The 13,718-nt window shown below is 49.1% G+C and overlaps 1 protein-coding gene across 4 annotated transcripts in view; it reads right to left on the reverse strand.

Annotated features, from left to right (window-relative positions):
• Positions 1-13,718, reverse strand: part of GARNL3 (GTPase activating Rap/RanGAP domain like 3) — a 129,717-nt gene that overhangs the window by 16,618 nt on the left and 99,381 nt on the right. For 3 of the 4 annotated variants that reach the window (XM_066256153.1, XM_066256151.1, XM_066256150.1), the window contains 6 exons: positions 13,377-13,451; positions 10,576-10,687; positions 5,216-5,314; positions 4,743-4,859; positions 4,286-4,461; positions 2,223-2,381 (listed from right to left, as the gene is read on the reverse strand). In XM_066256153.1, coding sequence (XP_066112250.1) covers positions 2,223-2,381; positions 4,286-4,461; positions 4,743-4,859; positions 5,216-5,314; positions 10,576-10,687; positions 13,377-13,451 — 738 coding nt within the window. The remainder of the gene's footprint in view (positions 1-2,222; positions 2,382-4,285; positions 4,462-4,742; positions 4,860-5,215; positions 5,315-10,575; positions 10,688-13,376; positions 13,452-13,718) is intronic. The other variant, XM_066256152.1, reaches the window with a different exon arrangement.

Below are 13,718 nucleotides of genomic sequence, written 5' to 3' on the forward strand. Positions count from 1 at the left end.
ATATCAAAGAAAAAAGGAAAATTTAGAATTGTTCCTCATAGCTTTCAGAAAAACAAAACACCTATTTTTAATCCAATTTTTCGTGAGTCTTCATGAATCTTAGAAAACATCCACAAACACTCTAATGAATTACCAGAATATTAAGTATAAGCAAAGAATAATGATCACCAGAAAAAGGTTAAGTCCTAGGAAACTAGTTAGCAAGGGAAGGCCTGACTGGACGAAGACCTGCTAAGCCATGACTGTTTGGCCCCCTTGATGGTCACAGAGAGTTTTGAAAAGCAAGAAGGGATAAGAAATTTCAAAGGCCAAACCGGGCCCTTCCTCCTCGGAAGTCAGCAGGCTGGAAGAGATGACAGGTTCCCAGCTGCTGGGGTGGAGGGGGTCCTCCTGGCTTTAAATCAGGGAGAACTTCAGGATAGTTTGTTCTACTAGGTCCACATTAGCATCACCCGGGGCAGCGGGGGTTGGGGGAGGCTTAAAACATTCAGTTCCCAAGCACCACACACCCAGAAGTCCTGAGCTAACCGACCTGGGTGGGGAGGGGGCAGCCATGACCCTTCAAAGCTTCCTAGTCAGAGTTGAGAAGCGGTGTCTACCAGCGGTTTCAAAACTTGTCTGCACATCAGAATCACCTGGGGGTCATTAAGAAGAATCCCGAAGCCAGTGCCACACCCAAGACCTGAGAAATCTCTGGGGTGAGACAGGGACATTGGTAGCTTATGAGGCTCCTCCTCAGGTGACCGGGCTGGCAGACAAGCTTGGGCCCCAGCAATACCCACATAAGAGAAATGACGCTCTGATCTACGACAGGTACAGCTGAGGACAAGAAGCCCTCCCAATAATATCTATATGTTTTCCTGATTTTTCTATTTCTTCAAATCTTGCTTTTGTGAAGGGTTAAGCCTTCTTAATACAGTAATTAGCAATTTTAATTTTATTGAATATTTATGTAGGATATGGCCTAATACAAATTATAGTTTTTATTTATTTTTAATTTTTATTTAATTTTTTAAATTTTTTATTTTTCTGAAGTGAGAAGCGGGGAAGCAGAGAGACTCCCATATGTGCCCGATTGGGATCCACCCGGCATGCCCACTAAAAGGTGATGCTCTACCCATCTGGTGTTGCTCTGTTGTGGCCAGAGCCATTCTAGCACCTGAGTCAGAGGCGATGGAGCCATCCTCAGCGCCCAGACCAACTGTGCTCCAATGGAGCCTTGGCTGTGGGAGGGGAAGAGATAGAGAGGAAGGAGATGGGGAGGGGTGGAGAAGCAGATGGGCACTGCTCCTGTGTGTCCTGGTCGGGAATTGAACCCGGGACTTCCACATGCTGGGCCGACACTCTACCACTGAGCCAACCGGCCAGGGCCTAGTTTTTATTTCTTATAAAGCCTAATTCTGCTGTCTCCTGGCCCAGCTGAACAGGGCGCTGTCACAATTCTGCAGTGTCCCGGGTCCCTGAGCTGGGGTGTGGGTACTGCTCCTCACAGACGTCAGTGGCTCAAGTATTACCCAGCCTGGCCCTGATGCACAGCAGTGAACGGGCCGAGAGAGCTCTGTGGCCCACTAAGTCAGCATCTGCGTGGAGCAGCTGTGGCGACAGGCGAGTCACCAGCTCTGGGGTGTGAGTGCTCACTGCCCTCCAGGGCACTAACGTTCAGATCCACACAGTCATCTTCAGAGTTCAGTCCAGTTTCGAGTGGGCCCTAGATTTATTCCGAACTGAGGACATCCCTGCGTTCTACAGCTCAGGCCCAGGCTGTACAGCCCTGCGGATCGGCTGTCTCTCTCCGCTCGTCTCTCTCTCAGTGGGCCTGTGCGGGAAGGAGCCCGGTTGTGCCCTGCCCCGCCATCTCGGCCCCATGCTATGCGTCTGCAGAGCGCACTCGCTCTTCCAGATGCGTCACCAAGCACATGCTCTTGTTTACTTATGTACTTTCATTTAGCTTTCTGACTGTTCATTTCTCTTTTACTGGGAAGAATGAAACTGCGGGGGAGATTGGGAAAAGATGAAGAGGGTAATGGGACAGTTACATTAGATTGAACCATTCTGACTACAGAAAGGGCAGCTCCACATGGTGCCGCCTAATAGTACAGCACATAATACTGATGACAAATAACCTGCGATTTTAGAGAAATCCCAATGGTGGCGTCACAGAGCTAGGAGACACAACCCCTGGCTGTCTGTCATTCCCACCGGCCCCTGGAGCTGCCACTCACCCTGCTGGCCTCCACATGGTGCAGCCGGAAGGCCTCCCCTGTGCTCTCGTTCACCACATCGAACTGGTGTCGATAAGCCACGCAGATGAGATTGTCACTCTCTTCTGTTGGCCCGTCTACTAAGGTCATCACCATGGGAGAGTCGGACAGACAGATCTCCTGTGTGAGGGATGATGGTGCAGGAGAAAGGGGTCAGGACACAGAGCAGCCTTCCTACGTGCCTGCAGACCCTGTTTCTGCTGGGAAGGCAGGGGCGGGAGAGATGGCAAAGATGGGCAGGATGGCACAAGACTTCTCCCTCCCACAACCTGTCCTCAAGACCAGACCTCTGGCCCGACCAGGTGGCGGCGCAATGGATAGAGCGTCAGACTGGGATGTGAAGGACCAGGTTCAAGACCCCGAGGTCGCCAGCTTGAGCATGGGCTCATCTGGTTTGAGCAAGGCTCACCAGCTTGGACCCGGGGTTGCTGGCTCGAGCAAGGGGTTGCTCAGTCTGCTGTAGCTCCCCGGTCAAGGCACATATGAGAAAGCAATCAATGAACAAATAAGGTGTCACAATGAAAAACTAACGATTGATGCTTCTCATCTCTCTCCGTTCCTGTCTGTCTGTCCCTGTCTATCCCTCTCTCTGACTCTCTCTCTGTCTCTGTAAAAAAAACCAAACAAAACCCCCCAAAAAACAAAGACCAGACCTCTACCCACTGCACAGGGGAGGGGCCAGGGAGCAATTTCACAAAAGTGATGGTCCACGTTAGCCCTACGAGAGGCTGGCCCCATCCTGTGATTTAATAATAATTATAATTAAAAAAATATTTGCTAATTTTGTTGAGCACTTAACATGGTGCCAAGCACTGTTCTCACTTAATCCTTATAATAACTTTACTAAGTAGATAAAGCTGTTGTTCTATTTTACAGATGAGGAAACTGAGACTGAAAGGTCACAGGACTTGCCCATGGTCACACAGTTTATATGTGGTACAGCCAGGATCTGAAATCAGGAAGATTGACTTCAAAGCTCATGTGCTCCATAAATGCACATGTTCTATGTAGACATTTATTAAAATTGCTAATAACTGTATTAAGACTAACACCTAATTAAAGCAGATTTTAGCTTACTTGTCATGCTGTTCTATCCCCCTAAATGGAATATTAGCAGAAATAGATATTGACATATTTTATATTTAATGCACCGGTTTTTAAAAAGCCACAAATGGTAAGATCAGGGAGGCTTCTCTCACAAGGTTCCACCCTCAACTGATGGGCAGATCCTCGTGACCAAGGCAAGCAGGGCCACCTTGCCCACAGCTTCTTCCCACCTCTCCAGCCACCAAAGCCACCACCATGTCTAACTCGGGTCCTGCAGCAGCCCCTTAGCAGGACTCCTTGTCTCCACTCCTGGCCCCTGTGCCGTCGTCTGTCCAGTGGCTGCTGGATCAGTCTTTATAGAACACACCACTTCTCTGCTTCAAACCTTCCAGTGGCTTCCCCTCACTCACAAACTAAAGTCCTTGGCTGCGGCCTGGTCCCCATACTTGGGCTCCCTGCCTGTACCGGCTCCAGCCACCCCACTCTGCCCGTGCCCTCACCAGGGTCTGGAATGCCCTTTCCGCAGAGACCCTCATCAGTCACTCCACATCCCATCTGCATCTCTGCCCAAGGCAGCCAGCCTTTCCTGGGAAGGTTTCCGAGCCGTCCTTCCTCAGGTGGCTCCCCAGCGCCCTCTAGTCCCCGCCCTACTGTACTGTCACCCTCAGGACCCGCAGGGCAGGCGCGTGTGCCTATGTCAGTTATCCTGCAACTAGACGCCATCCCCGGGAGGAGGGAGGCTCAGCTTTGCTCTTTGATGTGTCCCAGCGCCTGGGACAGCCCTGCAGGTGCGCACTGGCGAGAGGGAGGTTGGTGGGGACGGGGAAAGCCTCGGAAGCCTCAGTCCTCTGGTCGAACAAGGGCGACAGGCGAGGGATCCCCTGGTGGGCTACTGTCCGTGGGACAGCCCCAGGGGATGGCGGGCTCCAGGTGGAAGAGTCGGCCTCGTGACACCCTGGCCAGGAGAGAAAACCTACCCTGATGTACTGGAACTCTTCGACAGGCGACTCCAACAGGGGAGACAAGAGTGAGGGGCCAGTGGCCCCTCTTAGCTTGTTGTGTTTCCTTGTGATCAGCAGCAGTTTATTCCGAATGGCGACAACGACCCTCAGCTCCCTGCTATGGTGAGTGTTAATGGCATACAGGTGGCATCCTGGGAAGAGACAGAAATGACGCCAACCATGGGACAAGAGGTCAGGAGCTTGACAATCTAGCGACACCTCAGACCCCGGGAAATTAAGTACAACCCAGTGAAAGGACTAAGAGCAAGGCTGCCACCAGGCACCATGGAGAACCAGTGGGAAGCAGTGATGTTGTCTCTGTGACGTTTCCAGGTAAAAAAACTAACCAGTAACATCAAACTCCTACTGCTCTTAATTTCTGGTCAGACCCGGGCAATCTGAGCAGAGACCCCGAGCTGGAAGAGCGCCTCACCTTTCGTCTTCTCCAGCTTGTTGTCCCTGCAGTCGCAGCGGCCCCACACGGCCTGCTGGCCCTCGACGCCCTGCTGCACGGCACTCAGCCTGAAGACGAAGAGCCGGGCGTCCTTTCCTGGGGAGGTGAGCAGACGGTGGGCGGTGGGTGGGGATTAATGTGCCCTGGGAACTGAAGGGTTCCAGGGTGCGGGGAAGCTCATGCAGAGGAATTAGGACCCCAGTGTTCCAGAATTCTGGAGGAACACCCAACTGCCTTTACCTAATGGCACACTGAAGGGCGCCCCCACCTTCTCTCCTTCACTGTTCCCTCCTCAGATAACCAACGGGCCACCCAGAAGCCCTGAGATCAGGCACCAGGAGAGGAAAGTTGGCATGACCTAAGCGTCAGACCCCGGTGGCCCTCAGCCTGGCCGGAAGGCTGCGAGCTGTCCTTCCTCCCGAGACCGCCCCCGAAGGGGAGGAGCGCACCACCTTTGTCTGCCCGGAGAAGCAGGAGGTCCAGAGCTTCGAGCACGTGCATCTGCTTGACCGGCAGAGTCCTGTCAAACACTGGCACTGATGGGAGGTCGCCTGGAAGAGGACACCTGGTTACCCGACGCTGTGACCCCGCCGGGCTTCCCGGAACCTAGAGAACGCGTGCAGGTCATTTTGGAGCCCAGTCCTCTCTAGGCAGGGATGGAGGTCGGCTTCTAGGACCTTCATAAGGGCTGTGCACTAAGTTTAAGCACTAGTCTCCGCTGAGCTCAGGGAGTGGGACTGACCCTTCCTGGAGGGAGGGTGGTCAGAACTCTCTAGGGAGTGTAGCCGCGGGGGCCCACAAACCAGAGTCGCTTCATCAATATTCATCATTGATGTCTCTTTGCCAGTTTTTACTGGGTTTGTGCTAAGGGCTGCACGCCCAGGTTAAGACACAAAAAGAAACTCAGCAGGTCTCAAATATTTTCTGATTTTTATGTAGTTTTTGAAACTGCATCATATCTTAGGGTATTTTGCGTATTTCTCAAGAAAGCAAAATTCAAATTTTCTTTTTTGTTTAAAGTAAATACAAACATAGCTTATGCCAACATGTCCTATGTCTGTATCAATAGTTTACCTATGAATTTTCAGTATTTCTCCATATAATATGAAATCTCCTTTTTAGACAAAAATAAGAGAGAAACAATCAATTACATTGCCCAAATAACAGGGAAAAAGCTAACGTTGGGGGAAATGCCCAGGAAGGTGCCAGGTAAGTGGGTGATTACAGGCTTAATGTAGAGTTTGTTTTTACGCCCCCTTACTGAGACCTTAGATTGCTCGCAGTCACTTCGCTCCTAGGGGGCCACAGGACACAGAGGGCTAACAGAACTACAGGGCTCTCCGTCAGCAAAGGGTCTGTCTGAGCCTGCCACGGGATCAGGACAAGGCGGTGATGTCCGGGACGCTGTGCATTTGCGGCAGCAGTGGCCAGTGGACTGTTTATCCTACCTCATCAGACACTCAGACCTTCACGTGCTCTCATGTGGGCTTGGGTTTGTTTGTCTATATAATTCAGGTGCAAGGGGCCCTGGACATCTTGCCTCTTCCAGAAACCAGGTTGGGAGTGTATCCCTCCCTGGATGGTGCCAGAAGGGGGCAGAGGTTGTCGTCCTCAGGATCAAGAGCCACCTTACAGGAGAGGGGTCGCCGCTCCTGCAGGCCAGCAGGGGCTCTGACTGGTCAGGGCACAAGCATGCTCTTTACCAGACAAAGGCTTGTCTCCAGTTCTCCCTAACGATGGGGAAAACTGTAAGCCCTATGACAGTCCACCAAACCTCTTTCCTTCCTTTTCTGTTTTGTAATTTGTAAAATTAAATCTTTAAATTCTTAAATTATGAATTTTAAATCACCTGCCTTTCAGTAAATTAGTTATATATACAATAATATATCTACAAATTAAAAAAATTATGTCATGGGCATGCAATGAAAACATCTCTTCTACCCTGAAAGGAACGGACCCTCAAGCTCTCTGTGCTTCTGCTGGCGCAGACCTGATCTTTCAAAGCCTGGGATGATCTCTTTGGGGCCCATCATCTCATCTAAATTACTATGATCATTTCATTTTGTGAATGGCAGCCAGGAGACCCTGAGGGCTTCCTACACGCCAGTCCCTAATGCTAAGTGTTGCACATGTCATTTCATCCAAATGTCCCAATGAGCCTGGTAGGTAGGAACTTCTAATACTCCCATATAACAGATGAGGACCCTGAGGCTCAGAGGTGCTAATAACTTGTCCAAGGTCATGTCTTAGGCATGTGGAAGCCCAGTCGGTGCAAGGACAAAGTCTGTGCTCTTAGCCAGTGTTGCAGTCTAAAAGCACCCGCGTCTCCACCGATGGATGGTGCGACCTCAAGCAATAGCGCTGTAGAGAATTAGTAAGTGACCAAAGCACTTTATTTTACATTGAAAACAGGGCGATGCTGTATAGCTGCCCAACTATGTACATGGTAAATTCACCATCAAACTTTCCCAGGTGGCTAAACAGGAAGGGACAGGAGGCAAGGGTATGAGCAAGTGACATGTAGCTTTAAGGACAGTTTTGTAACAATTGTTTCTTATAATCTCTTTATGAAGAAGTAATCTTTTTTTTTTTTCCTTTTTCCTCTTTTCTGCATTTTTCTGAAGCCCGAAACGGGGAGAGACAGTGAGACAGACTCCTGCATGCACCCGACCGGGATCCACCCTGCACTCCCACCAGGGGGCGACGCTCTGCCCACCAGGGGGCGATGCTCTGCCCCTCCGGGGCGTCACTCTGTTGCGACCAGAGCCACTCTAGCGCCTGGGGCAGAGGCCAAGGAGCCATCCCCAGCGCCCGGGCCATCTTTGCTCCAGTAGAGCCTCGGCTACGGGAGGGGAAGAGAGAGAGAGAGAGGAAGGAGAGGGGGAGGGGGGGAGAAGCACATGGGCGCTTCTCCTGTGTGCCCTGGCCGGGAATTGAACCCGGGACCTCTGCACGCCAGGCTGACGCTCTACCACTGAGCCAACCGGCCAGGGCCAGAAGAAGTAATCTTTTAGAGCAGGCTGTTCTATTACTGCAAAACCAAAACAAAGGGTGATAGCATATTTAATTAGTATGTAGTCTCCCTGCAAAGTAGGTTTGGCTACACTTAGAATACAAAAGATCTTGATTTCCCAATAATGACCGTGAAAGGAACAGACTCTGAAGGGGTTAAGTCTTATGAAAGTGAGCAAAGGCTAATGAGAGAGAGTGAAACTCAGCCTGAAACGGAAGGAGAGATTCAGCCATGGAAACGATGTGTAATATGATTAAGTCTAGACAAGAAAAAAGTAAGCAAAGAAATAACAAGAGAATTACAGCTTAACAGCACAGCCAGGAACTCCAGGAAAGCCTTATTCTCTTTTTAGCAAGAGCAAACAGGGAAGTGTCGCTGTGTAACTAGGAAATGAAAACAGGGGTCTGAGTCGTGCATCCAGCTGGTGGTGGCCATGCTGGTACCACCTGCCTGGGAGGACTCTCTGCTTTCCTGGCAAATCACAATATTCCTTACATCTGACACCTCCCTTCGATTTGGACCTATGAAGATGAAAATTTCAGAAAGGGACTTGCTAATCTTGGTTTGGATTTTATATTTCAAAAATAGAATTTTTTTTTCTTCCGTTTTTAGGCAAGGCTTATGAATATTCACTTTGAAGCATACTTTCTTTCCCACAGAGATAAATAGGTAGAAAGTTAACATTCTTGCCCTGGCTGGTTGGCTCAGTGGTAGAGCGTTGGCCTGGCATGCAGGAGTCCTGGGTTCGATTCCCGGCCAGGGCACACAGGAGAAGCGTCCATTTGTTTCTCCACCCCTCCCCCTCTCCTTCCTCTCTGTCTCCCCCCGCACCCCCAGCCAAGGCTCCACTGGAGCAAGATTGGCCCAGGCACTGAGGATGGCTCTGTGGCCTCTGCCTCAGGCGCTAGAATGGCTCTGGTTGCAACAAAGCAACGCCCCAGATGGGCAGAGCATCGCCCCCTGGTGAGCGTGCCGGTGGATCCCGGTTGGGCACATGCGGAAGTCTGTCTGACTGCCTCCCCTCTTTTAATCATACATATGTTCATAATTGTTTACCCAGGATGATATTTTTGGAAATGTATATTAAGGTAAAGACAATAACATTGGTAGAGTTTGAAGTTAATAAGATGTAGCTGGTTTAATGCAAAGACACTGGACTAGCACTCACCTCGGGGTGCTCGTCCTAGTTCTAACGTGTTACTGACCAGCTGTGTAACCTTGGGCAAGTCACATCGTTTCCTTAGGCCTCAGTGTATTCATCTGTAAAACTACGAGACTGGACTAACCCTCTAGGTGTGTGTGTGTGTGTATGTTTAAATAAATTCTTTTATTTGGTTGTATTTTTGGCAAAATCTATGGACTTGGTTACCTTTTAGCAAGTTCACAAGGATACCGAAAATAGGGGCTGTTTAGTAAGTCACTAACTACTAAGCAAGCACTCAGCATCTGTAACAACTGAATCGCCACAATTTCCTGGTTGTAGTTAGGATCATCACGCCCATTTTGTTCATTTTATCATTTTTCATGATTATACACTACTTTTCAGACACTTAAAAAAATTCTGTCAACCTTAGGGAAGACTGAGGCTCAGAGGTTACGTTTTCTTTCAGATCACAGAGACTTTCTGTTTTGTAATTTGTAAAATTAAATCTTTAAATTCTTAAATTATGAATTTTAAATTACCTGCCTTTCAGTAAATTAGTTATATATATAATAATATATCTACAAATTAAAACAATTATGTCATGGGCATGCAATTAAAACATGTCTCAAAAATAAGAGCACTCTGAAGTGAGTCACTACAAAGCCTGGCCCTCCTGTCTTGTCCTTACAGAGGCACCGAGTGCAGAGGCTGAGTCAGCTCTGAGGAGGGAGTAGTGGTCATGGCCAAGGGTGGGAAGGTGTTGTACTTTTAGGCCATATGTGATGCTCACAAGTGGCTTTCAGCATTCTCATAAAGCATCACTATGGTAACCGGAGCCTGGGGTAGCTTGCTTCTGTGCAGTGGAGGATGCTAACATCGGAAGATTCCGTCTCTCTGCCTAGGGCTCTGTCTGATGTCCTGGGAGACTCGCTACCAGCCTTCAGGCCCTTTAACATTCATTTGGAGTCTGGAAAAACCCACCAGGGCCCCTGCAGGAAGGGACCACACAGTCCTTGAGTCTAAATTAAATCCCCATCTGAAACGGAACTCCCTCGACAGTATCCTGGCCAACGACATGTCCCATTGATGGCTAACCTGTGGTGACAGTAAGCTGACTACCCCCAGGCAGGCTGACCCACCTGAATGTCAGAAAGTTTGGTTTTATATTGAGTTGGAATCTGTCTTCCTGTCAAAATCTTTTTGTTTCTATATCCATCAAAAATGGATTATCTAAGCTTCTTATTGTTGGTTTTGGACAGCAAGTACTTTCTGAATTAGAAACCTTAAAAAAAAAGAAGAGAGCTTTGAGTGAGAGAGCATGTCCAAGACAGTGGCCCTAAATAACAGTGTGTCCTTGCTGATTGAAGGTAAAAGTTGAAATCATGACTGGTACTAGCCGAAAAGGAGATTCTTTTTGCAGGTCATTCGCTATCCACAGACCCCTCAGGGACCGGGGAGGGGAAGACCTACCATGCACCACTCACCCTCCGGCTTGTCCTGAAAACAGGGTGCTAATCTCGTCAGGGAATGAAATGTCGCTAACTTTAATGCTCAGGACACATTTATCTAAAGGGAGAGGACTGGCGATCCCCCATCTTAGAAGTACTAACACGTCACACAAATAAAGACATTTGAAGGAGCAGCTACTCACTAACCATCCACTAGCAAGACGCCAGCATCAGTGGAGACCAGCAAGGCCTGGCCCCAGGGGTCTGCACACACGGCTTCGTGGGGAAAATTACTGCAGAAACTCTGGGGCTCCCACGGCTGCGAGGCGACACAAGCATCGGAAGGTAAGTGCACCAGGAAGAACACAGCAGGCCCACCCAAGGCGGCTGCACGGAACACCGCCTGAAACAGCAACACAGACCCCGCCCCGGTGGCCAGAGGGGCCGGACCCAGTCCCCTTCCTCCAGACGTCTCCTTTCAAGTTGGTCCGCAACAGGAAAGAAGTCACGTGCTTCTGATGCCATCACCTATCCCGATGTTGTGAATGTTCTTTAGGGGCAGTCGAAGCACTGGCAACGTTTTTTAATGCAACGTTTTTTTTTTGTTTGTTTTTAGCAAACATTTTTCTTTAACAGCTGACCAATTGATGCCTATTTTTTGGAGAATTCACTTTAGTTCAAAATGAGAAGGCATCCTATATAATGCTTCTTAAAAATGTTAGACTCCTGTGTTGCTGATTCAGCAAAATTGTTAAAACATACACAATGCAAGAAGTTGATACTGTCTTAACAGGAAAAGCCTTGACCCATTCAAGACTACAAAGTCTTAAAGGAAAAAAATAACCCCTGTGTGTAGGAACATGGCAAGTGCGGCTGAGGAAACCTCCTCATGTCCCCCACGCGACATATTCCAACCAGGGACGCCTGTCCTTGGTTTCAGATTCATTCTAGGATTCTAAGCCTGGGGCGCTGGCCCTCCCTCCTAAGGTCTCAGAGCTGCAGGTGGGTGCCAGGAGTCAGCAGGCCTGTTCAGCGGCTCCTGGCCCCTCCAGAACTGTGGGCATTTTCAACAGAACCGTCTCCTTCTCTCCAAACCATGTGGGTTGGCCTCAAAGGAAAAAGAAGTCTCTGGAGATTCTCAGGGACAAGCTGACGTCTTACCTCTTCACTTGCACTCTCAGATGTCCCACCAGGGTTGTTCAAGAGCCTGTGTGCAGGTATAGGGGTGTCTGTGCGCCCCTGGTGAACGCATGCTTACATGCTCAAAGGAGAAGTGATGGCTCTGAGGTCACCTTCAAGGGCATTGTTTGGGATGAGGGCAAATTCTGTGTATTATCGCCCTCTTAGAAAAGTGTACTCTCCCTTTTGACCTAAGAAACCCACATGCCTCAAAATAAATATTCTAATTGCTAAGATGAGGCCTGGACTGTTCTGAAAAGATCACACAAATAAATGTGAAGACATTTTATAAACTGGAAAAGGACTATGCAAGTGCAGGTCCTTAACTGCAATGACATTTCCCTATGATTTCTGGAAATTCTGAGTTTGTGACTTATAGCAGGAGAACATGAAAAAGCAAACCAATATAAATGCCAAGTGGGAGACAGACATGGACTCCAGGCCTCCTGCCCAACACAGGACTTGTAACTCGTTCCCTCTAAGACGTCAGCACACCTTACAAAATGATGGCTGCCTAGGACGCTGACAAAGCCCCTCCTTTGGAAACAATGCTCTTGGGAGCAGCATGTGGATCTCGGCTGCCCTAGCGTCTGCTGCACAGCAGTCCATGAGGACCTCTAGAGCAGTTTCTCCAAGGATGGCTCGTGGCCCACCGGCAGGTGTGATGAACTGATCCAAAAGATGGAAGCTCACTCTCTGTTGTCCAGTGAACAAGTTACCATCCCATAGACTCATTCTTATCTATACCTCAGAACTTCCTATAAAGAAGGTCCCTCAATCTTACTGGAATTTGGCATTTATCAAGTGCTCGGCCACACCGCAAATTCCACTATTCACGTGAACAAGCAGACAGTGGTAATTTCTGCAACTTTGGAAAAGGTGCTTTGCCATCTGCCTTGTGTAAGTTTGGTGCTGGCTTTTAGCATCCACTGTATTTTGAGCTCATCATTTTCCTGAAAACAGGCTTTCATGTGTGGAGGGTCTGCAATTCAGACACAAACCACCTACACTTTTATCACTAAGTCAATACATTTGTCATTCTTTTGCTTTTATAATAGGTACTTCTCTGGTGATTGAAGCGCTGTCCATAAATTTGTTTCATTTAACTGACTTTTACATATTCCGACCAGAGTTAAGTGGCCAGGGTATTGCTTTCCAATATGAAGTTATGCCAACAGTAAGCTCATGCTGCAACTTATTTTGTTCTCTTCCCTCCCTGATTACCACTTAGCTCTTTCTCCACGTGGAAACAAGAATTTTCTGACTGGCTGAATAAGCAGTGGTTTCTCCACTGTGGTCCTCTGACCCACAGCTCGGCATCACCTGGGAATGTGGCGGAATGCAGATTCTCAGGCCCACACCGGTATTCCTGCATCAGAAACTCCAGGGCCGAGTCTCACGTGAACGAAAGCTTGGAAGCACTGCCCCAGAGGCTTGATGTTTACAGTGTGCCGTGGTCAGAGCACCACGTCAGTGCTTGTTAGAAACGCAGACTCCTGACTTAGCCCCAGAGCTGCTGGATCAGAACACGAATCTGGTCAAGATGTCCAGCCGACCTGTCTGCACACAGGCCTGAGGAGCCCTGTGAGACCCAGTCTGCCGGACCGGGCCTGGTCCAGCAGCTCTGTGCCCTGTAAGTGGGAAAAGGCACGCGTAGACCCTGGAAGCAGGGCGGCTCCCGCTCAATGCGGCCCAGTGCCCTGGGCCTTCCCCGAGCGCTCTGCTAGACAAGCTCTTCTTCCTGCTGCCCCACAAACTTCTTCCCAAGAGTCTGAGTAACTTCACTGAGGACAAGAGACACAGGTGAACCTGAAGAATCATCGACTCACGTCTTTTTTACAGACCCCTGAAGCCACCAAGCTGGACGGAGCATCCACTTTGACAATGGACTTCAGTTTTAGTGCCTACCAGAAAAGAGAGCTCCTTTAAAGTTTGTTATCAGGCAGTAAAAGCAGAGTCAACAGTTATGAAGTAAATTTTAAAAGACAAAGCAGGAGTAATTTTAGACTCGGTTCAGGTTCCCGCACTGCCCGTCATTGACGAGAAGGACTACAGTCAGCCTGATAGGGTGAAGCCCTAAGGACGATGTCCCAACCCAGCAACCCCAAATGCATTTGGTCATTTCCGCCAATCGATATATCAACGCAGGGACTTCCAACCATGAGTACTGA

This window comes from Saccopteryx bilineata, chromosome 2, assembly GCF_036850765.1.
Source record: "Saccopteryx bilineata isolate mSacBil1 chromosome 2, mSacBil1_pri_phased_curated, whole genome shotgun sequence".
NCBI lineage: Eukaryota > Metazoa > Chordata > Mammalia > Chiroptera > Emballonuridae > Saccopteryx > Saccopteryx bilineata.